At 54.8% G+C, this 23,544-nt stretch overlaps 3 protein-coding genes across 16 annotated transcripts in view; 2 read left to right on the top strand and 1 right to left on the bottom strand.

The window, feature by feature from the left end:
- LOC119563858 overlaps positions 1–1,150 on the top strand; it is a 58,535-nt gene extending 57,385 nt beyond the window's left edge. The window contains exon 30 of the mRNA XM_037880003.2: positions 620–1,150. Within this exon, the coding sequence (XP_037735931.2) occupies positions 620–768 (149 nt within the window). The 3' untranslated portion in view covers positions 769–1,150. The remainder of the gene's footprint in view (positions 1–619) is intronic.
- Positions 1,151–2,772: 1,622 nt separating this feature from the next.
- On the top strand, positions 2,773–8,510 carry LRRC26 (leucine rich repeat containing 26). Its single transcript, XM_037880002.2, has 2 exons — positions 2,773–3,575; positions 6,010–8,510. The coding sequence occupies exons 1-2, from the start codon at positions 2,963–2,965 to the stop codon at positions 6,240–6,242; spliced, it is 846 nt and encodes a 281-aa protein (XP_037735930.1). The 5' UTR covers positions 2,773–2,962; the 3' UTR covers positions 6,243–8,510.
- A 2,644-nt stretch (positions 8,511–11,154) lies between these two features.
- The window catches only part of GRIN1 (glutamate ionotropic receptor NMDA type subunit 1), a 74,995-nt gene continuing 62,605 nt past the window's right edge, over positions 11,155–23,544 (bottom strand). For 2 of the 14 annotated variants that reach the window (XR_005222520.2, XR_005222521.2), the window contains 5 exons: positions 23,379–23,524; positions 21,121–21,186; positions 20,574–20,684; positions 19,015–19,226; positions 13,383–13,519 (listed from right to left, as the gene is read on the bottom strand). Coding sequence is in view for 8 of the 14 variants with exons in the window: in XM_037879566.2 (XP_037735494.1) it covers positions 13,451–13,519; positions 20,574–20,684; positions 21,121–21,186; positions 23,379–23,524 (392 nt within the window). In the remaining 6 variants the exon portion in view is untranslated. Of the gene's footprint in view, positions 13,520–19,014; positions 19,227–20,573; positions 20,685–21,119; positions 21,187–21,821; positions 21,864–23,378; positions 23,525–23,544 lie in introns of those variants that run through there. The other 12 variants (XM_037879566.2, XM_043530436.1, XR_005222522.2 and 9 more) reach the window with 8 other exon arrangements.

Below are 23,544 nucleotides of genomic sequence, written 5' to 3'. Positions count from 1 at the left end.
TTCAGGGACTTCCACCCAATCCTGAGCCTCCTGACTCCAGGGTCTGGATTCTGGGTCTCCGGCAGTTCCTGTGAGCATACAGGGGCCACGCAGCGACCAGCTCTCCCCAGGCATTGGCCATACTAGCCAGCACAAGTCGGCCATGATGGCTGTGGGACCTAGGGCTACCTGCAGGAAGAACCCTGAGTTTGCTCTTAGCCCGGGATCTGGACAGCAGAGCCGGCCCCAGCATAGCCACACCCACGTCTTCTCCAGGGGCAGGGACTTCTCTGGAACTGAGGTGCTGGACATGCCAGCCGTGACCATGTGGCACTGGCAGCCGGTGGTAGGAATAGGCTGTACTCGGTCCCTGGCTAGAACCTGTTTGCCAGGTTCTGGGCTGCACAGGATGGCTTTGGAACTCCCAGGGCAGCTGGCTGGTGTCACAGGGTCCTTTGAATTTCCAGCTGTTGGAGGCTGTTGTCTGGGGCAGCATTCTCCTGGACCCTGGAAGAGGCATCTAGAGCCCAGCTGTTCCTCTGCTGGACCTGCTCTGTTCTGCAGGGAGGTTTGGAGCACTTCCAATCTGGGAGTAGCTCCTATCATTCCAGGTAGCAAATGCTCTTTCTTTTCCTTCCAGATTCCAGCTTGGGCATCCTGGACCCCGAGGAGCTGGCTGTGGTGTCCATGGTGCAGTACAAAGTGTCGCAATCCCTCAACCTCACCTCGGAGAACGAGCATGATCAAATTAATGCATCTAAAATAATCTACCACAGCGCACTCCCTTGAGCAATCAGTGCCTCAGGGAATGCTGGGAAAGGGCAGAACAGTGACGGCTGTCCAGTGCTCGTCTTTCAAATGTTCCCCCCGTTATTCGCTTTCCCATTCGGTTTTGTGCTGCTGTTTTGTTGTAAACGTGCTTGGTGAGGGAGCTCAATGTAATGTTCCCAACCATCCCTTGCTGTGGTCTGTGAGTGGGGACGGGGGGGCTAGCAACTTTCAGCCAATGGAGAATCAGCTGTGTGAACTAGGAGCCCACTCCCCGCTGAGCCGATCCGGGGCCCTGGGAAGCAGTATCCGTAGCTAGCCTCTCAGCAGGACTCCGCATCGTCCCTGACTCACTAGTGAGAGCATTAGAGGGAAAGACTAGGAGCAATCCAGGGGAGACCGTTACCAGTCCATGCACCAGCCTTGCAGGGGCCCGTCACCTCACTCAGGTGCACCAGCTGCAGATGCAGTGGTCACAGCCTAGCCTTCTGTCGGCTCCAGTGAGCACAAGGGCCTAGGAGCCAGGGTGTGGGGCAGAGCAGGGGGAGAGGCACCTCAGCACTTGAGGTGAGGGGCAGGAGATGCTGCACCAAGGGGCTAATCAATCTTTTCAGCCAGGATCAAAAGAATTTCAGACCAAGAAAGTGCCAGTTTCAGGATGCAGCCCCAGTCCTTGGCTGGCACACGTACACTGCTGAGAGCCAAGCTCCTCCCCTCCTCTCCCGCATCTCTCCAGGTGGGGCTGAGAGCCCTGCCCTGAGACTGAGCAGTGGCCCTGCTGGAGCCTGGAGAGCTGTGGGGCTGGGTGAGCGGCTCCCAGAAGGAGGGGCCCGAGTGCATAAAAGGAATTGGGCATCTAAGTCTGGGTTCGGCACCACTGCAATGCACAAAAATCCTGCTGAAACTCTTCAGGTACCTAACCCCCCTTGGCACCTGCGTCTGTGAAGGTCTCACACCCTTGCACTGATGTGTCTCCTCTGCAAACAGGGAGCAGCTGGTCCCTTTCTCCCACTGCAGCAAGTCCCAAACCAGGGAAGAGGAGCGCTCGGCTGGGGCCCCCATCTGGCAGGCAGGTGGACTGGCCTTACAGCTTTGAGCTCTGTGGGCAGGGTACTCCCCTGGGGTATGGGGAGACCCCCTCTGCCTAATGGAGAGAGGGGAATTGATCAGGGGCCTGCCACCTCTCCGGGGAGTGTGCTAGCCACTGGGCTCTGGCCTACTGCAGTGTGGGGCTCCCTCAGTCTCTCCTGGTGAAGCAGTTGCACTGTGGACAATTAATGAACCAGTCAGTGGAGCAGGGGGATTGGATCCTGGCTCTCCCGGGAGTTGGGTACATGCTCTGACCACTAGGCTACAGAGCCATTCTTAGGCTTATAGCCTCTCTCTGAGTCACTTGGGCCAGAAAGTGAGAGCGTGAGCGAGGGCACAAGCTGGGGGATGACTGTGCAGCCTGCTGGTTAGAGCACTCACCCAGGAGGTGGGGGATCCAGTGGCCCTGCTCCAGGCTCCTGGATCAGAGCTCTGCAGGGCAGAGCTGCCAAGGGGAGAGGATCCAGGAGTGGGCTGAGGGACTGGGCCCAATGGCTGACGAGAGCAGCGGGAGCTGGGGTGGGCAGTGCGCACCCAGCCCATGCTCAAGCCTTTTACAGGGCTCGGGGCGCACTGCCCACCCAGTTCTCCTGGCGCCTGCCGTGCCTGGTCCGGCTCAGCCGCCCGCACAGGTTGGCTCTGCCGAGCCGGGGCAGCTGGCAGCGCAGGAACCAGGCAGGGGATCTGCCAAGTCCCCCAAGGGTGTGTGGCCTGCTGCACTACCTGGCCTGGAGCAGTCTCCTGTGGGGTGGAGGAGGGGGACCCTGGCTCTGCATCTTGGCTGCAGCCTCTGCTCTGTAAAAATATTTGCTAAGAAAGTGCAGCTCCGCCCTGAAGAAACCACAACCAGGGAGAGCCGCTGGCCTTTGAGCAGCCGGGTTAATGTTTGCAGAGCGTAGGTGACGCTGCACTCTCCAGGGGAATGAGAGTGCCAGCAAGAGCAGCAGGGTGTCCGAGACCTGTGCAAGGCACCACTTGCCCCCAGCCTGGTTCCTGCGCTGCCAGCTGCCCCGGCTCGGCAGAGCCAACCTGTGCGGGCGGCTGAGCCGGACCAGGCACGGCAGGCGCCAGGAGAACTGGGTGACTTGGGGGAGCGGGAGCTGAGTGCTTCCCTTGGCAGCTAACCATGGCTGGCTGGAGGGGCCCGGCCACTCTCCTAGCCTTTCTCCTCCTGTGCCCGCTCCCCTCCCCCAGCTGCCCTGCCATCTGCAGATGCTCCTCTGGGGAAGTGGACTGCAGGTACCGAGCCTTGCGCTTTGTGCCTGAAAACCTGCCTACCAATGCCAGGGCCGTGTGGCTGGGCTACAACCACGTTGCCGTCCTCAAGGCTCACTCCTTCCGCTCGCAGCGGGCGCTGCAGAACCTCAGCCTCCGCAACAATGTCCTGGTGAGCATCCACAGCCAGGCCTTGGCAGGGCTCGGGGCGCTGCGGGAGCTGGACCTGAGCAACAACTACCTCACCGTGCTCACGGCTGAGACCTTCCTGCCTCTCCCAGGCCTAGTGGTTCTCAACGTGGGGGCCAACAAGCTTGGCCAGCTGCCCCCAGAGGTGCTGAAAGCGCTGCCCCGCTTGCAGGAGCTCTTTCTGCACAGCAATGCCCTGAGGTCTCTGCATGCCAGCGTCTTTCTGAACCTGACTGCCGTGCGCTCCCTGACCCTGCAGGGCAACCCATGGGCGTGCACCTGTAAAATCCAGCCCCTCTTCCTCTGGATCATGGGCAACAGGGACAAAATCCAAGGTAAGAATGGATGGGTGATGCAGCAGCATGGAGAGCAGAACAGCGAGCATAGGACTGAGCAGGAATTTTTCAGTGAAACCTTTTCTTCATCGGAAAATCCGGCTCCATTGAGCCCACCACTTTTCACTGATTCTGACAGAAGGTTCTCAGAGCCCGGGCCCAGCCCCACCACTCCCGTATCTCGGGGGAGGGCTCTGTCCACTGGGCCATACAATTGGTCTCTCTCAATCTCTCCTGTTTGAAGTTGTTCCACGTTTTGTAGAAATAATTCAGTGGTCTTTGGGCTAGAGAGAGCGTGTGCTATGAACTCTTAACCTGGGAGGGGGAGCCAGGCTGAAGTCCTTGCCCGAGTCAGGCAGAGGCCAACCACTGGCCTATTTCAGGGTCTCCAGTTGTACACAGTCTCATTTCCCTTCTGCTGCAGAGTTCTCAATTTCCAGCCAGCCCCACTCGACTCCCTTGCTCCCAGGGCTCGCCAGGCTCGGAGAAGGGAGCCTCGAGGGAATCTCGTGTATGGACGGCAGCAGATTTATTCCATCCTCTTGGCCAGAGGCAGGGTCCCTGGACCTGAGGCTTCCCTAGGGGTCCCCTCCCCTTGAAGCAGGCGGGTTTGGGTTGCAGCAGGGCATGTAGCTGCATGATTCCACCATGCTGCTGGTCACACACGAATTCCTTGGGCTGGGGCGATGGCGACCACCCCTCTCTCAACGAAGCCTCTTGGGCCTGGTATTGGGCAGCCCCTCTAATTCCCTGCTCTGCAGGGGCAGTGACAACTCCCCGGGAGCAGGGCTGGGCTGGCAGGACACAGTGAGCAGGGAGTGAGGGCAAGGGCCTGACCCCCCGTGCGGCCCCAGCTTGCTCAGTGATGTTGCTGGCGTAGCCTGGGCGAGACCACAAGGAGTCAGCCCATGTGCTGCAGAGCCTGGGTAAAAGGGGAGTCAAGGATGGGGGCTGAGAGAAGGGAGCTCCACGTGGGCAGAGCCCTCTGGCCCCTGGTTTTGGATAGGACCAACCCTAGCTAAGGAGAGGGAGTTTGGGAATGGTGAGGGGCCAGCCCCTCGCTGGGAGCAGTGTTGGTGCCAGGTAGGCTCCAGCTGTGGGGCACCACCAGAGCTGCCCTGAGCTCCAGCCCTTCCTCCCCTGGGCCCTGTGCTGTGCTCTGGATGTCTCCCAGCCTACAGTGGCTCCCCTTGACCCTGCATAGCCCCTGTGTCCTCAGGATTGCAGGGGCCAGATGCAGCACTTGGCTGGGGTTCTCCATCCAGGCAGCAAGGTGCCCCTGCCTTAGCTCTCTGCCTGGGCCTGGCTGGGGTAACGAGTGCCAGCCAGTTCCAGGCCTTTTGCCAGGCCTCTGTGCATTGAACCCTTTCAGGGAGTGTCAGGTTGGCCCCTCTCTCTGTCACCCAGGCCATTAAGAAGAGGAGAAGCTGCCCACAGCACCTGGAGGCCAGTGCAGCCTGGGCTGGGAGGATGGGAGGGCTGTTTATGGAGTTGCCCCAGGGCCCTATGTTGTTCACCAGATCGTGCCTGTGGCTTCCGCCGGCTCCTCGGCTGCGAGCGCAGCTCTTCCGCCCCATCCTGTGGGTGGGCGGCACTGCCCCCGGCAGGCAGAACCCCCCCTCCCCCCCGCCTGATGGTGACACCCTTCCCCCTGCACTCCAGGAGCATGAGGTGCACATCTGTCCCTACAGCCCCCTCCCAGCTGACAGGCAGCACTGGCCCTGTGTGGGCATCATAACTTCAGCCCTGGGAGAGGGGCTGCCCCAGGCCCCTCTCCCGCAGCTCTGTGGGCATCGTTGCCCCAGGCCCCACCGCACTTCCTCAGCCTTCGAGCCAGTTCAGCCTCCCCTGAGCCCCTGCAACTTCCTTGTGTGTATCACCAGGGACGCTAACTCGCTCCCGGTGCTTTCGTGTTGAGGCGGGAGCCTTGGGCTTGCATCCTGGCTGGGCGGGATGTTCCCAGGCACTCAGTTGGACTGACAGAATTAACCCCAGCTCTGCGCAGCACATTTCACCTGCACAGGCGGTTTGTCCCCTGGCCCCGTTGCACTAGGAGAAGACCGAGGCACAGAGAGAGAGAGAGAAGGGGACTTGCTCCTGGCCACTTAGCAGGCCTGTCCCACCCCAGGGCTGCTGTCATGGCCCACAGCCTGCCCCTATCCTCCCAATGCTGGATTGTCCTGCATGACCTCGCCCCAGCACACCCAGCCAGCCTGCAGGTTTTCCCCGCTGCTGCTGGCCTGCTCTGAGCACTGGCCCACCCTGCCCAACACTGCCCTGCCCAGCCACCCTCCCTGATGCTGCCCTTCCTTTCCGGTGTTGGCAACAGCCTGTAGCCCTCCTCCTGCTCAGGCAAGAGCCCAAGCCACCGCCGATGTGTGCTGTTGGGAACCATGACCTGGCCTGACCTTTTGCGTCTGTCTTTCTCTGGCAGAGGAGAATTTGATCCTGTGCAGATTCCCAGAGCACCTCAACGAGTATCCCCTCCTAGCCATTGGCAACGAGTCCTTCAGCCACTGCCAGGACAGCTTGCTGCACCCCCAGGACTATGCCTTCTTCCTGCTCGTCGGCCCGGCCTCCTTCCTGGCCAGCATCCTCATCTGCCTCCTACTTGGCTCCCTGGCTGTGGCCTATAACTACCTCCTGAAAGAACTTTGCTGTTGGTGAGGAGCCCACCCGCGTGGGAGTACTGCGGCTGTATTAGCTCTGGGGGTGCCAGCAAGGGGATGAGGTACTGTCTGTGTCCCAGATGCTGGTGGCCAGGGCTGGCAAGCATTGTTGTGGGTACTGGAAGATAATTGTGTTACCTTCTCCTGCTGCGGGGCCTTTCCTTCTCCCCCATGGGACTATGAGCCCCACTCATGGTCCTTGGAGTTGCAGCAATGAACCAAGGAGGAAATCCCCAAAGTTTCAGCAAGACTTCCCTGAACCTCCAGCTGCACTGGCTGGTGAGCACTGGCTCCACCCCGAGCCCTTCTGCTGTCTCCAAGAGCCTGCCAGCAAGATGCCAATTGTTCCGATATGGAGTGAGAGCCAATAGGACTGAGCTGAGACCCCCCCCATCGTCTTCCACACCTGCCCCTGACCAGCAGCAGATGGGAGCTGCTCCCACCTGGCTAGGTTCACGCCAGCATCTCAGAGGTGAAAGGCCCCTTCCTAATATGCCTCAAAGGCACCTAGAGGGACGACCCTCCATTACCAGGGCTTCAGCGGTAGCCGAAGGATGTAACCTTCTAGCCTGCCCAGCTCAGTCCCCCAATATGAACGTGACAGCCGGGGACTGAGTGCAGTCCCTGCACCCATTCACAGGGCTAACACGATTGGGATGGCACGCTAGGGAACCTGGCATCTGCTGCAGGCAGGTGAGCTGAGAATTGCCTTTGGGTTTGCAACATTCTCAGCCTTTACAGTGCCTCCTTGCTGCACTGGCGGTTGGGTAGCTTCTTCAATAGCAGCCCCGATGTGCTCAGGGGAACGGTCAGGGTGTGCATGCTGCTACTACCCTGGAGAACTAGGAGTCGTTTGCTCTGGCTCCTCCTGTGTTCAGACCAGAGCATGGGCAAATCAAACCGGAGGTGTGCACCTTTCCACCCAGGGAATGGAGGCTGATCTTCAGGATGAGGGTCATGAGTAGAGAGCTGGAGCTGGACAAATACCGAACAACGTCTGCACCTACCTACGTGAATGTCGAGAATAGCTGGCTCTGGCCATGTTCATCTCCTGTTTGCATTCACGTCCCACCGATGTTCTAGCAAACATGTCTCCGGACCGGAGAGCTCACAGGAATGGTAAATTTTAGAGAATATTTGTGGCAAGTGAATTTTGAACTTGTAACTGTGAGTGTGTGCTCTGGAAACCTGAACTGGGACCAGGCTCAACAATCAGGGAACAGAACTATTCCTTGGGCCGTGCTCAGAGCGCAGATTTCAGATCTGGACAATGAGTGCTCGCTGTGACCTGCAGGCAGAGATTGGCTGTTGAGAGAGCTGCACTGCATTCTGGGACCTGCATTCTGGCTCCAGAGGGAACAAAGGAAGCATCACCAAATCTATTACTCCTGGCTTCAGCTCTTCCTACACGGGTAATGCTCCCAGAGCCAAAGATAACCCCAGAGTCGGGATTACCCAGCCCACCAGTGGAGAATGACAATAGTCCGGTTGTTGGGCCTGAGAGCCACTCAGCAGCACAATGGAATCCAACATGTGGGAAATGTTTTCCTTTTCCAGTAAACCACCACCACCCATGTGCCCCACGGGCTATTCCCAGTAAAACACTGAGTGTTTAAGGGCAGCCTGTTCTCCCCTTCCTGCAGCACCATGTGTGCAGTGCTGGGGATACATGAAGCAATCTTAGGTGCCAAGGAGTAGTACTGTGTTATCTGATAGCAGAACCTTCACGTGTGCTCCCCACTGTGTCCCCCGCACCCACCCACCATCCCCTTAGGGCCCTAGAACCTCCATCTCCCCTGGCCTCCTTCCCTGCTGTCCTGTCCTTGCTCACTGCTCCCGTGTGCGTTGGGTTGCCTGCCCCCAGGTACATGGGGACCCAGCACTACTGCACCCCCTAAGTACAGCCTGGTCTCAGCCTCCCCATATGCCCACAGGGAGTCATCACTTTGGCCTCCCTCTGCATCGAGTCAGGTGGAGCTGGAATGTGTGTGAGCCCTGCCTGGCATCCTCCTGGTGCCTTGGGCAGTTTCCAGCTGCCACTCCTTCCCTCTGGTCATCCATCCTGTCAGTTACATAATCTCAGGGGCTGAGACACACCCAGCTCTCCTCCTCTGGGCTCTGCACTGGGGGCCAGTCACTCCTAACAAATGGGGGCGGGGGAGCTCTTTTCAGTACAGGGGTCTGATTCTAAGGATGCAGGGATCTGTGCTTAAATCCATCTTGACACACTGTGGCTTCCTCTCCAGCCAGGGGGCAGGGTTGAGGTAAGGGGTGAGCCCTTTGCTGGGAATGCCTGGAGTTGATCCTTTCTATTTATGACATTGTCTGGGCATTGTTTTAAGGGGCAATATTGTCTCAGTCTCACGCTGCTTTATTGCTTTGTTATTATTTCTTCTGTCTCAGTAGCAGGAGTCGTTGACAGGTTGTTTTACCTCTGTATTTGGCACTGGTACAACTGCTGCTGGACACCTGTGTCCCGTTCTGGTGCTCACGATTCAAGGACAGTGATAAATTGGAGAGGGGTCAGAGAATAGCCACGAGCATAATTAATGGAGTAGAAAACCTGCCTTACAGTGGTGGACTCAGAGATCATTTTAGTCTGCTTAACAAAGGGAAGGCTAAGGGGTGACTTGAGCCCAGTCTGTGAGTATCTATGTGGGGAACAAAGATTCAATAATGGGTGCTTCAAACTAGCAAAGAAAGGTCTAAGATGAGCCAGTGGGTAGAAGATGCAGCTAGATGGATTCCGAATGGAAATAAGGGGAGGGGCAATGAACTATTGGAACAACTTACCAAAGGTCGCAGTGGATTCTCCGTCACTGGTCATTTTAAAATCAAGATTGGATGTTTTTCTAAAGCTATATGCTGTCGGTCAAACGGAACTGTTCTGGCCTGTGCTATACAGGAGGTCAGACTAGATGATCACCATGGTCCCTGCCGGCCTGGGAATCTAAGAACCTGCACCCACCCATCGTAACCTGGGAATCCATTTTGCATTGCAGCCTAGTTCTTGCATGTGCCAGAATAACCTCCTTGTCTCTGTCAGACGGCTTGTGATGCCCACTAGTCCAGCTCCGGCGCTGCATGAGCACAAGAGAGGGGCTACGGAGAGGCAGAGGGAGGCATTTTGATGGGTTAGCCAAAACAGCAATGACACCTCGGGTTGAGGGCATCAGCCCCTGCTTCCTAAAAGATGCATGACCCTGGGGTTCTGCGGGTGACAGTCTGCATCTGCCTAGGAGCTGTGCCCTGGCACTCCCAGGAAGACCTTGCCACCCCCACCCATTGCTTTGTTGCTTCCAAGCCTGCCCATTGTAATACGCTCTCCCTGGCACTGACCAAACACTACCTGGAAGCTCTGGCTGCAGCCTGCATGTTACTGGAGCAGCCTGACCAGAACCCATGAAAAGTGCTCTGTATGCCACTCCCCTTACCTACCCAATCCAGACTCCAATTCCACGGCCTGGTTCTCTGCCACAAAGCCCTGAATGGGTCGGGGTCTGGCTACCTCAGGGTGCTGACCTTGATGAAGTCCCAGGCATTCCTGGAACAGATCAGGTACTGTGCTTCCTTAGTAAGGGTCAGAACCAGCTTCCACTGGAGATCAGGCTGAGTCTTGTGGCCACCAGAACACAACAGAAGACTCCTCTTCCTGTGGACTCCTCTGCAACCTGATTTTAGAAGGCAGGTGCCAAAAGGAGGAGGGCAGTACCCGTGTGTAGCTGTAGCCGGTACATAATGGTATCAGCAAAGAGCACCCAGACACTACGGCAAAGGGTGTGTGAAATGCACCTGTAATAGTAAATCAAAAGAGATACCTCTGTGTATAACCCAGTGCAATTGTGACTTCAGCCATGCAGTAAGTGCCGTTCACCATAACAGTGCAGGGCTCATCATGCAGCCCCGCAGCAATGACTCCATTGCTCCAAGAGCAGAGTTTTCTAACTCCTCCATCTGCCCTCGGTACCAGCTGTGCAGAGCCACTGCAGCCAAAGCAGAACTTGACCCCAAGGGGCTGATCTTCAGCTGGTGGCAATTAGCACAGTGCCACTGAAGTCAGGGGACGCCTGGAGCCAGGGCACTACATTGATTTGCGCCAGCTGACGATCTGCCCCACTGGGCTGAAGATCTGTCAGACACCCCAGGACTCTGCAAACCTGCTGCAATAGTGAGATCCCCCTCTTCCCCCCCCCCACCACATACATGCCTATACATAGGGACCAAGCCACTACTTTGGGGCCAGATCAAGCCCCCACCCTGCCAGGCACCTGTGTGCTGTGATGGGGGATGGAGGATCTTTTTGAGACTGCTGTTTAAGGTAGTCCTGTTCAAGGAGATCTCACCTGAGCTGCGAGCAGCAGCCTTGGTGCTGGAAGAGCTGCTTGTCTATCTAGCAACCACGCTCATTTTCAGGCATGTAACAGCTTGTCTATTATGCTAATGAACAAAGAGTCAGCATGACCTGGTTTTTAGCATGCTATTAACTTGGCTGTCGTCAGCTAAGAACTGGCTGGCCTTGCAGCTGACTCGCAAGCCTCCCAGAAGCCTGGAAGCTAACAGGCTTGGGATGCAGCTGTATTTAGCTGCTCTCATAATGAGTCTAGTTCCAGCAGCTATCCTATTGGCGTGACTATTGAGCACGTCTTCACATGCTGCCTGGAGTGATGGCCCAGGCTCAGATCAGGGATCTCCTGGCATGTTGGCCCACGTTCACGCTCTTGACGGGTCTCTCCTGTAGCTGGTGCCCACTGCTGGCTCTGCCAGTTGTTGCTCTGCTCCATCCCTTGTCTTTTGTCATCTGTAAACTATTTGACCGTAACGCCAGCTGAGGCTCAGAGTTGGTGGCAGCCGGTGGTTTTGCTGGGTGGGTCTCAATTTAAAATGGTTACAAAAAGAAGGGAGGCACGAGGCACTGGAATAAACCGCTTTATGGTCCGGTTTGGACTTTACCCAGCTCTTGCAAAATGGTGTTTTAAGTTACAGGACATCAAAGTATATGTAGAGTGGACCAAATTCTCAGATGGTGTAAACTGGCCTCGCCTGACTGGAATCAATGGAGCCACCGCAGTCAGCGGCGGTACGCTGATTTATGCCAGCTGAGGATCTGGCCCACTGAGTCTGGAAATACTGTACAGTCCAATTCCTTCTGCAATAGCCACCAGTCCTCGGGGTTAAAGCACCCACTGTCTGGAGGGGGAAGGTAGCTGCTGCTATGCCACGCCATGGCATAGACTGCCCAGGTATGACAGGTTAGTGCCCCCGGGTGGGTCTGTGTTTTAGTGTCACACTGCAGACAGGTTTGCTTTTTAAAAATGTATCCACATTCCACATGCGAGAGTTAAATATACCAACAGCTTTGCGCACACACACACACACACACATGCACTGTACACGGGTAGGGCTGCCTGCTGTGCAGGTGCTAGAGAATCGATTAGATATTGCAATGGGGTTTACAGGCCGGCATTGCTGGCCCCATTCATTCCCCATTGCCGGCACAACCGGATTTACAGGAGACGATGGCGCCGGGATACGTACAAGGGTGCGTCTGGGCGGGATGAATTGGGCAGAGCATGGACAAGAACCTTGGGAATGGGCAAGTGTCCCTCCGAGCGCCCCCTCTTCTGCGGCTTGTCCGTTGAATGTGTGGCAGTGACTTGGTCACCACGATGGGTGGGCTGTGCCTAGTCTCTGTTTGTAGGGATGCCAGTGATGCCAGGCTGACGGCAAGCCCTTGTGGTGTGTTCAGAGGAGGCCTGGTGGTGGTGCTAGTGAGCTCACTTTTCAGGTTCCATGGTGAGTGCAGGTCCGGTGGGTAAGCCAGTGGGCTCTGGATCCTGCCAGCGTGTGTTCAGCACCGTATTCATGCCAAGGGCACTCTGCTCACAACAGCCCTCGTTAGTGGTGCTGGGAGGCCACTCTGTGACACTAGAAGCACTTGAGGGGCATTCAGTAGGAATGTCTGTCTAGCCCCTGTGAGGGGACAGGGCAGAAAGCCTTTGGCATCACGTTGCCAGCCTTTTGCTATGAAATACATTGCTGCAGCATGAGTCATGGAGATGCTGGGGCAGCGAGGCGGATGGCAAAGGCAAGGGATGGACCAAACTATCCAGAGCAGTGATGTCAGTGCCCACCAGTGCCTGGTGCAAGGGCCGCCTTGCCTTATTACTAAACATGGCATTGCTGGGCTGGGCATCCATCTGCAGCGGTGCTCAGTGGGTCCTGGCCCTTACAAATGTCTTGTGTGCAGACGGCCTTAAGGGGGAGCTCAAAACACACCGACGGGACCTCCCCAAGCAGCCAGCAGTGTTTCTCCGAGCCACCTGTGTCACAGCAGGGTGGAGTGGTGCCAGCAGTGGGGGAGAAGGAGGGAGGGAGGGAGGAAGGGAGGTGGTACCACTGTTACTCATAAAGCAAATGACCATGTAGAAACCAGCAGCTAATGGGGGCACAGAGAGGGGGCCAGCCTGGTGCAGCCAGGTGGGGTGGGTGAATAGGGAGCTGTGACTTTATCATCATCTGGAAATGGAGAGAGCAGGAGAAAAGGCTCTTCCCAACTGTAGCCAGAGGGAACATGTTTCAAAAGTGGACTGTGTGGCTGCACCTGCTCCCTGAAATGATGACACTCGAACAGAGGCAGACATGTGCCTTGCGTGCTGAGCTATACACAGGAGCCAGCGGCTCCCCTGCTACCAGACCAAGTCACAGTCCTCCTGTGACATGTGAAGTATGTGGCATAGGCTATAATATTCCATACACGCGTTTAGGAACAAACAAGGTCTCAGCAAATTCTCTTCCTCCCCCTGCAAAGGATGCAACATGTTTGTAACCATCCACTCCTTCCCTGCTTTTCCTGCCGCTGCTCCATGGGAAGGGCACGTGCCATGGGCCATTCAGAGCCATCTCATCTAGCCTTAATTCCAACTCATCTGCAGCCAGTGGCAATAGTGAGTAGAAAATAGCATGACCTGGAAGTGATCATCTCTGTACAGTACAGCTCCAGAACGGGCCCTAGTTCTGTAGTGCAGGCGGGGGCGTTACTTGTCAGCAGGACCAGGAAGGGCAGGAGATAGACAATGAAGTCACTGCGTATGGATGGAGGATACGTCCCTCTTGACTCCCCAGTAAGGACCCATCAGTGTCCCTTTGAAAGGAAGTCCTGGGCTGGGCCGTCTTAAGCTAGGGACTGATGGCTCCTGCTGGAGGATGTCACACCACAGTGCTGACTGAGGGGTCGGAGAGATTGAGTTGCCCGGTGATGTCAGTGGGATGATACTGCTGCAAAAGACAAATACACAGACAAGGAGAGCGAGATGTTAGGTAGCCCTGGCACTTGCCCTCCTGTCTCAGCTCATTCAAATGTGTGTCCCTACAGGGTAGCACTCAGGGATGATGCAACGGCAGGAAAACTGTTGCAGTCTTAGTGTCAATTACAAATGCAATCAAAGCTTTTCCATAGGTTGCTGCAGACAGTTCCCAAGCATTCCTACAGCTTGGCTTGGACGAGAGTTCACCGGAGACAGTACAGTTTCTACAGAATATGGCAGCTTATATATCGCTCAGTGAGCAATTCTGTCTCAGCTCCTGTGCGGAACTATGAGACCAAGAAACCCTGCGAATCAATTTGAGCCAGCCCACTGGGTCAGTTATCACTGGGCTGCTCCATTTCACTTTTAGTTCAGGGCACTTGGCTTCCTTGTCCCAATACATCTGCTTTCGACTTTCCCCTCACGTGGGTAAAGAAATGGGCCCCGTGATTTAGTTGTGATAAACTGTTGTTAATGTGAAAATGCCAACGTATGACATGCGGTAAAGATGTGGCCTGGAATTTGGTTCCTGCTTTTCCTGCAGATTTAGTTTGGCAAAAGCTCATTTGGAAATGCCTCCCCCACCCCCCACGGGAGATACCTGCAGGGGAGCAGAAATTGGTTTGAACTGCTAGTACCCAAAACTCCTCCCTCCCCAAGAAAAGTCTTTTAAAACTAGACAGACTTCCTTTCTGCTGCTGACTCCCTGCCTGAGCACCATGACCCCAAGCACTGTGCCCTCGAAACCCACCACCATGAGCTCAAGGAGAGGGTGCAACATCACCCAGAAGGAAAAGGATGGGGTTTACAGATCCCAGACATGGCCTGTCAAATCCAAGCTCCTTGTCACATTGGTAGAATAATACCCTCCTGTACAGCTAAGGCAGTGCCCTCTGAAGCCAAAGGAAGGAGATTCCAAAGGGCGATGAATCAGGCCCCAAGAGAGGAACTTCCAATTTTCCTCCATTTGGATCTTAATTTCTATTTATAGACAAATCAATTCTCAGAGACAATCCGCTCCCTCCCCAGCCCTGCCCCTACTAACCACTTCCTTCTGGCCCTGCTGGAGCCCTGCTTCCTGAGCACAGAAACCCAGAGCAGGGTTTATATACTGAACAGTCAGGACAGAAATCGACAATGCTCTGATCACCCCTCTGGCCAGCAGGGTCAGCTGCATCCCATGCTCTGTGTGTGAGGAATATGGACTCTCAGGAGTTGTCCAGGGCAGTCTGGGACCTCAGGTGGGATCTGTAATGACTGGTTGCCCACAAAGTGTTTTTCAGTGGATTGCATGGCTCTCAGTGGGATCTTCAGGGTTTGTCTGGCATTTATTTGTGCCTTGTGCTGTGTTTTTCATGAGCGTGTCCATCTCATTCTGTATCTACTGGTATTTTGCCATTTTGTACTGTTTCTCAGGGGATTATGTGCATCTCAGGTTTGCCTATGGGAGTTATGGCCTCTCAAATGCCATCTAAGGACTAGAGCAGTGTGAGCTGAATCTGCGTGGATTATGTGTGGCTCGGTCTGTCTTTGTGGAAAGCCTGCTGGTGTCTTGGGGGACTCTGTGCTCTGTCACTGTGTGTGACATGCATAACAAGCAGTGTCTATAAGGGAGGCTCCATAGTTACAGCTAAAGTGAGTTTTACACTTAAAGCCACAATACTGTATCTTTGTTCTACATGAAGCATTCAGTATTGCGTGAAAGATTACAGCAATTATTCTTTGAACACTAAATGAATGTTCTGGACATGACAAGTAATGCCAGTCATAAGTTTATGAGCTAAAATTAATGTTCAAATTGGGCCTTCAAGAAAGGGCCTTCAATTGTCCCAAACCCACAACCATTGTCTAGTCACACGCACCCAGTGGTGAGCTGGAGCCAGTTCGCACCGGTTCACTAGAACCGGTTGTTAAATTTAGAAGCCCTTTTAGAAGCGGTTGTTCCGCGAGGGAGAACCGGTTCTAAAAGGGCTTCTAAATTTAACCGGCCAAAAGTGGCGCCTTAGGTGCCGACTCCACGGGTGCTCCAGCCCTGGAGCACCCAAGGGGAAAATTTGGTGGGTGCAGAGCACCCACTGTCAGCTCCCCGCCCCAGCTCACCTCCGCTCTGCCTCCGCCTCCTCCCCTGAACGCGCCGCCCCGCTCTGCTTCTCCACCCCCCCCGGCTTCCCGCGGATCAGCTGTTGGCACGGGAAGCCGGGGCAGGCTGAGAAGCAGGCCGCAGCTTCCCGCTCAGGCCCAGGGAGGCAAAGCGGAGGTGAGCTCGGGCCAGGGGGGGCGCGAGGAGGGCCATCCGTGCCACAGCAGGTAACCCGGGGGGAGGGGAATGCAGGGGAACCGCTCCCCGCCCCAGCTCACCACCACCACCCTCGGCCTGAGCGGGAAGCCGCGGCCTGCTTCTCAGCCCTCCCCGGCTTCCCGCCGAACAGCTGATTTGCGGGAAGCCGGCGCGGTGGGGCGGGGGGGGCACGGAGAAGCAGAGCGGGGCGATGGGTTCAGGGGAGGAGGCGGAGCAGAGGTGAGCTGGGGCCGGGCGCGGGGTGGGGAGCTGCCGGTGGGTGCTCTGCACCCACCAATTTTTCCCTGTGGGTGCTCCAGCCCCAGAGCACCCAGGGAGTCGGCACCTAAGGCGCCACTTTTGATGTGATCAGTGGGGGAAGCGGCCGCTCCCCCTGCTCCCCCCTAGCCACGCTCCCCCACCCCTAGGAGCCAGAGGGACCTGCCGGATGCTTCCTGGGAGCTGCCCCAGGTAAGCACCGCCGGGACTCCCCACCTCGCCCCCCGGCAGGTGCCTGTGGCTCTTAGGGGCGGGGTGGCACCCACTACAGTGTCCCACGAGACCCTCCTGCCCGGGTCTGGGGGCAGTCAGGGGACAGGGGAGGGGGGTGGATGGGGCAGGGGTCCGGGGGGGGGGGCGTCAAGGAATGCGGGGGGGGGGTTGGATGGGGCAGGAGTCCCGGGGGGCGGGGGTGGGCAACGACCCTCTCGTGGGGTGAGGAGGGAACCCGTTAAGATTTTGGCAGCTCATCACTGCACGCACCCCAGCCGAGAGGTGAAGGCTGAGTATATCTGGTGCAACGGGTAGTTTTTAGAGGCACTTTTAAGGACTTTTCCCCATTATGTTTTGGAAATGACAGTTTCTCCTCTAGCAGAGGCTGAAGAGTAATGGCCCCCTTCAGAGAAACTCAGCATAACTGTTCTCTCTTTCAAAATGGCTGCCGTTTCCTATCCCTCGCAGTGGGACTTATCAGGCTGCCCTTAGCAAAGCTGCCGCGCAATTCCATTCATCAGGCCTGCACAGGGCTCTTCGCTGCCTTCTGGCTGCACTTCTCTGGAAGCAATCAGGCTTTGTTTCCACTGAAGAAATATGGGAGGCGCTGGCCCTCTTCGTGAAGGGCCTCAAACCCACTGAGAGTAAGAGATGACGCCATTTTGAAAGAGGGACCGTCTGCAGCCCTCAAACCCCTCTGGCTCCTGGGCGTGAGCACGGCCCGTCACCTACAGCAGCTTTCACGAGCTGCTCTTCCCCAGGAGGTGGACAAGTGGCGAAGGCAGCCAGCCAATCAGAGGGGGGTTTTCCCCCCTGGGAAGGGCTGAAAATGATGCGCGGGCTGGAGCTTCTCCACCCATTGGCTGAGACTGGCTCCAGCAGTGCTTAAATCTGTGTTGCTCCAAGAGCTGGCAAGTGTGCATGTGTGTGTACATGTACAGATGTGAGCGTGCACGTGTGCCCACACGCATGCAAGGAATGTCTGGGGTTCAGAAGGGAGATGGCATTTGGGGGAGCCTGCCCGGGGGAATGTGCAGGGCAGGAAGGGGAGGGAACGGCGAGGCATGCTCTGGCTGATTTGCCTTGCACTGGCCACGCAAAGCAGCTGTAAACCTGTTGTAACTGGCCAAGGCCTTCTGGCTGCATAAAGCAGCCAGTCTACTGGTGAATTTGGCCATAAATGTTACAGTACAAGACAATGATTTCAGCTTGAAAGCGTGTATCTGTTGATCATTAGAATACACATGGCAGCGTTTGTGTGGTTTCTTGGTTAGTGTTCATAGATGACATTTTTAACAATTTTAAAACCAAGGAAATGCCCAGATAAAAACTGCATTCAGCTGGAGTTAATGCTGAGAGCACTTGTCAGTAATTTAGGGTCCTGTACATTGGGGTGGTGTAATTATCCCCAAACCAAGCACTACAAAACCAAGAGCGTCAGCATCCACGTTGACTGTCGAAGAAACTCAAACATGTTCCGGGCTGGAAACGAAGCTGAAGTGCCCAAACAACCTGATCTCTGCCTTGTAGTGACAAAACAGACAACAAGCCAACGTCTTTACAACCCACTTTAATCTAATCTGGGATCCCGGGCCAAGGGCTGAGTGGAAACTATCCTCACTTCCAGGGAACACAGCAGCAGGACAGACTGGGCATGGGGGGCGAGGTGCCCAGCTCTCAGCCATGTCACCTGCTGCCCTAGGCAGAGCAGCCACATAATCCCCTGAGCCGGCAGAGCCTCCGCCCACACAACCAGCCCAGCAGGGAGTCTTGGCCACGCCTGTCTCCTTGGGATAATGGGGCACAAGAAGATCCCTGTGAACTAAACCAGTGTTGGGGTGCACCTTCTGGGGCCAGCCTGTGCGAGGGCCACAGGCTGTGCTTGGTGGGGCAGGGTGTGGTGGGGGGCGAGGCCAGTGCACTGGCCAGGAGCGTGAAAGGCTGGCTGGAGTGTGAGATCCTTCGCGCTGCTGCTCTGTGGGATGTCGGTGCTGGGCTGGGAGTCCGGTGTCGGCCTCATGCTGGGACGTACTGGAGAGCAGTGAAGGGTGATGGGAATAGGGCACTGCTATAGACAGTAACTGAGGAGGGGTATGGCCGCAGCCTCATTACGGTGTCACGCCTTTCCTGCCCTGGGGTGGGAGCCCCGGGAGTCTGGGCGCCTGGTGGTGCTGTCTCGTGAGCAGCACCTACCTGTGTGTGTGGGATGTCAAATACTCCAGGCCCCAGGCAGCCCTGACATGCACACTGAGCCCCTCTCACCCCACAGCAGAGCACTTCCACCAGCTGGCCTGCCTCTGACCCAGCTCCCCGGTCCCCACACTCCATCCAGGGCCCCCAACTCTCCATTATGATATTCCAGTCCGGACACTTTCCACTCTCCCATGCCCGTGGCTCTCCACCCCCGCGTAGGGCTCTTGCCCCAGCCCCGCTCCGGGTTAGTGGTTAACTTTGGAACAAGGGGCCTCATTTCCTCTTTGGTTTTCTTGGTCTCGGGGAGAGGCATTAGTCACAAATGCCACACACGAAACCCACGAAGGAACCTGTCAGCTCCATAGCCCAGCCCAGCCCCTCAGAGCCTTCACGCCCCTCCTCCTCCTTCCTCACCCTCTGCTCCCCTGGCCATGCTCCGTGCTTTGAGGTGGAGAGACATTTAGAGGGAGAGACATCATGGGGCCCCCAGCAGGCAATCTCACCTCACACCCTCCTGCCTGCTCAGCAGTACTGGGTTTCGGGGATGTGATGTGATGTGATGGGGGGGTCATTAGTGCAGGCTGAGAGCTTCCCCGCCTGGAGAGTGCAACACTAGCGCTGTGGTTCCTTCCAGTCTGCTGTCTCTGATCCCTTCCTCAAGGTGCTGGGGGGCTTCCCCTGCGTTCTCTGAACCAGCTGGCATGTGCTGTATAGCCTGAGATGACAGCCAAGGTAAAGGATCCCATTCGGTGAAATGGCAGCAGCAGTGGCTTCTAGGGCAGGGGCAGCCCAACCCGGCCCAGCTGAGGGCTTGGTTGGTCAGCAGCTCGCTACTGCACATTGGGCCTGATCCAAACCGTGCTTTACATCACTTGGGAGCAAGCCTCTACTTTAGCATAAAATGGAGTCACCCCCATTTTGCATATAGAGCCATGGCCCAGAGAGACTACAAGTCCCATCATGCATTGGGAACAAGATGGACCATCACATGCTAGTTCCTAAAGGTCCCTCTAGTCTCTGTGGGCTGCAACTCTGTGTTAAAGGCTAAGTGAATTGCGGAACATGGTGGGCTGCGTTTTGCCACCCCAGTTTCATTAATGGCTCTCTGTTCCCAGCCATGCATGATGTCTAACAGCCTCCATGTGAACCTGCCCTGAGCAAATCTGCAATGGGCAGAAATCTGCAGATCGGGCAGGTTGGAGGTGGTTTCAGCAGCCTGTTAACTGTGATGCCTGGCCCAAAATGGATCTCCCACATCCAACTGCTACAATAGATTGGCCAAACTGCAGAGAGTGGCATACAACAAAAGGCACCATGCAAAGGGCACAGATGGGGTATTGGCTTTTAGTTCAACAGCCCACCTCGTTGAGTTGTGTCTGAAATGCTAACTGGAGAGGACACAGTATTTCCGTTTGACATTAGCTGGGCTTTAGAGGCAGCAAGCAGTAGTACTCAAGCAGCGAAATATACTATTTGAATCAGGTTGGGTTTTTAAAAACTCCTCTCTCAACCATCAGTGTCTCTCTTCTGGAGCTGAATTAATGCTGCTCATAACCAGAGACAGCTGTTACTCATGCACTTAGCAGTAAGTCCTGAATGCTATCAATCACAAACAAAAATCACATGTAGAGAATGTGACACGCATGGCTCTCGGTGAGGTGAGACAGTGCCGAAATTAAACCGGGGTGTCATACAATGACAAACAGTTACAGGAACACTCAGGAACAGGGGAAAAATTGTCACTGTTTTCCAAAGGTCAGCACCAGTATGGTGAGCAAAGAACAGAGTAAACTCAAAACTCATCCAGTCAAAAACAAAACAAAAAACTCAGTAGCAGCTCCAAACTCATCACAGGACTACAGACCAGCTCCTGCCTGCTCTCCAGGAGTCCCCGAACCCTTTCAGGTACACGGGAAGACTGACTCACTGACTGACTGTTGACGAACATGAGGCTATGCATGTACAGTGGCAGCTTCGGGATGGGTGTGTGGTAGTTGATGGGATGGCAGAAAAGAGAGAGAGAGAGAAAGAGAGAGGGCAGAATTGTTCTTCTTCCTCTTACCGTATCTTTGGAGGACCTACGTCTCTTGAAGCTGGAGGCCAGGGTGGAGGTGATGGACCTAAAAGTGGCTTTCTTTTTAGGGTCAGGTTCTGCTCTACCACTTTTTCTATCCTAAAATGAATATGTATAAGTGATTAGATCTCTAGTGTGTGGTTGGAATCTCTAAATCTAGTTGAATACTGCCCCATGTTATGTCCTTCATTTAGGTAAGACGGCTACTGGAGTTGTTCTGGTGTCACTCCCAACTCCTCCACGAGGGACCATCATGGCCCTAACTTGAATAAGGAATTACAAAAGGGATGACGTACTGCTATGGCTAGCTGGAATGGCCTAGGATCTGGAGAAATGCAAACCCCTTTGGGGAAGTAGCCCTGTTCTTTGCTGTGTCCATTCAAAGGTCTGTATGGCTAACCTCAGTTCCCGGGGGAGCCATTTAAAATTCAGTGGCTAAATGACATTTTGCTCCTAACAGACATGTCTGCAGGACTCCTGCCCCTTGCTTCCAGAACTAGTCTAGCTAGACCGAGGGGAGAGATGCTGCACCTACCACTAAAAAAAAATGCTCTGGGCCTTTTCTGAAGCTGAATCCTAGCGCCACAAGAGAGAGAGAGGACTGCATTGAAAGAGAAGTCATTGTATGAATATTCTGTAAAAAATGTATTCAAAAATTTAAATGATGCATTTGAGCAAAGCTGAACGTTTTCCAAAGGAAAAGGGAAAAAAAAGGAAAAGAAAGGAAAGAAGCGAAGCGTTAGCGCTATGACATCATCAGGGGTTGGAATGAACTCAAAGAGAAACAGAACTCAAAAATGTAGCCATGGGTGTTAGACAGTCGGACCTGGTTAACACAGGCTGGGAGCACCAGCCGCTGGGGACAGAGGGCGTTGTTAGCGGTGGGGACCAGCCAGATACCATGACGGCAGAACAATTCCTCCCCAGCTGCGTTAGTGCCAATGAGCGTGCCCTTCTCGGATGGGGAAGGAGTAACCAGGTCTGGCTCTACCACCGCCCGGGGGTAACCAAAATGTATCCCGCTGGTGCGTAGTGCATGCTCGGGGATACATTTCCTCCTCCTTTTCAGTACTCTCTTTTGCGGACATGCACAAACGGAAAAGAAAGCAAGATGGATGGAATGAAATGTCTTTTTCTTCCATGGCATCTCAGGAAATAGCCATGGCAAAACTGTGATCCCAAACCCCATTATTTTTGTTTGTTTGGTTTAACAAATAAATCTTTCCACTTGCCTACCTTCTAGTAATGTACCAGATACTAGTGGTCTGACGTTTCCTCCTGTGGAAAAGTCTTACATTGTCAAACTGATCTTTATCATGAGACTCTGTTTATACCCACAGGGCGACATGCGTAGCTCACAGTCCCACAGATTCTGCCCAGGACCCAGTGCAGTAGTTTCTAGAAGGTTGGCAAGTGAAAAATGGCAGTGTGACTCTAATGCTCTGTCCCAGCAGACTTAACCACTTCCGTGCTGCTGCTTTTTGGAAGCAAAGGAAAAGAGAAATGGAGTTTGCAATACTGTATTAGTGAACGGAGCCCAAAGAGCTCTCAGTTAGTCTAATAAAGTATAGAGCAGCCAGTCCTCATTCTTTACCCTTTGCCGCTTTCAGGGAGGTCATTTACACCTGAGCAGCCCTTTTCCATGTCATAGTCAATGCTGCTATCACATGGCCATTTCATTTCACTTGTTACAGCAACACTGCTTTTAAGGTTCCCAATCACTGTTTCTCTCTCTTTCATTCACACTTTCTTTGGATAGTGGTTTCCTTTAGTCGGATAAAGGATCTGTTCCTCTTTGAACGTTGGTTTGCTTCCCCAAATACGAGAAACAGACAGTTCAGAGAGAAACTCCAGATGTCCTAACCTGGGGCCATGGACATAGCAAGGGTTAATCCCATAGCAGCTGGGAAAGAGAGAAAGTTTAGCCAGGCCAGCTGGACCGGGCTTACTTATGTTGCTATGTTAAGGTGTCAGGCACACCAGATTCCCTCCAGATCCTGCCTCACTTGAGGGGCAAGGAGAAATGATCCCTTTGTAGACAAGAGAATCCATAGCAAGCAATGGCCCTTTGGCATGAGCCCTGGGGAATCTGTGTGCTAACAGTAACTGGCATTATTAGCCCCCAGCATGAATCACAGGCATCAAGAGATGCCCACGTCTCCAAATCTGTGGAATCCAATTGACAAGAGCACACACCACCTCTTTTTGGAATCGGTCCCAGTTATGAAGGTTGCAACTGCACTTACACGGGGGGTTGCTTTGGCTGTGTTTCATTAATGGTCACGTGAGCCTTTCCCCACACAGACAGCAGCGGTAGACAGGGCGCTCATCGACAGCAGCTGAATGCTGTGATCATCTGCTGTCAAGCGGTCAGCTAATGGTACGTCAAGGCAATGGCGTTTTAAAGGAGCTGTGCTGGCACTGTTTGCTCAAACAGAATGAGACCCAGCTCTTGCATGGAGTCTCCAGCCGAGCAATGTGCCAGACCACCCCTGGGAGCACAGTTGAGAATGAAGCGATTTTTGCCAGATGTCCTGGTTAGATTTGTGCACAACTCACCTCCTGGGAGAGATTGCATCAGACAGTGTGTTAGTGCCACGGGGGATTCCCATTGCGAAGGCAGGGAACTCATGCCTTGGTCACTAGCAGCACAGTCACCCCCATAGTTAGTAGGGACCCAGGGGAGGGGATGGTGGGGCCCCTGGGCTATCCCATAGCTCTGTATTCATTGATTTGGTGAAGGAATGAAAAACGCACCTGTTGGAGATTTGCTCTAAAAACGGTTTGTCCTACCTGCAGGTTTTTCCGCCACACGTTAACGGCCGCAAACGCCAGCTGCATCTGCTTCCTCCGCGCATCCTTATGCCTTTTGTAAGCTATTTCTATGAATATTAAAAATATCCCGGCAACAATACCTCCAGCCACCAGCATAAATACACCTGAAATAAGCAGGAAAGTT

Source organism: Chelonia mydas, chromosome 16, assembly GCF_015237465.2.
Source record: "Chelonia mydas isolate rCheMyd1 chromosome 16, rCheMyd1.pri.v2, whole genome shotgun sequence".
In the NCBI taxonomy this organism is placed as follows: domain Eukaryota; kingdom Metazoa; phylum Chordata; order Testudines; family Cheloniidae; genus Chelonia; species Chelonia mydas.
This window is presented reverse-complemented; position numbering and strand designations above follow the sequence as displayed.

Excerpts from the sequence above, each read along its gene's own strand:
- LRRC26 (XM_037880002.2), top strand. The coding sequence starts at position 2,963 with ATGGCTGGCTGGAGGGGCCCGGCCACTCTCCTAGCCTTTCTCCTCCTG. Across the intron at positions 3,576-6,009 it reads CAACAGGGACAAAATCCAAG|AGGAGAATTTGATCCTGTGC; the intron begins GTAAGAATGGAT and ends TTTCTCTGGCAG.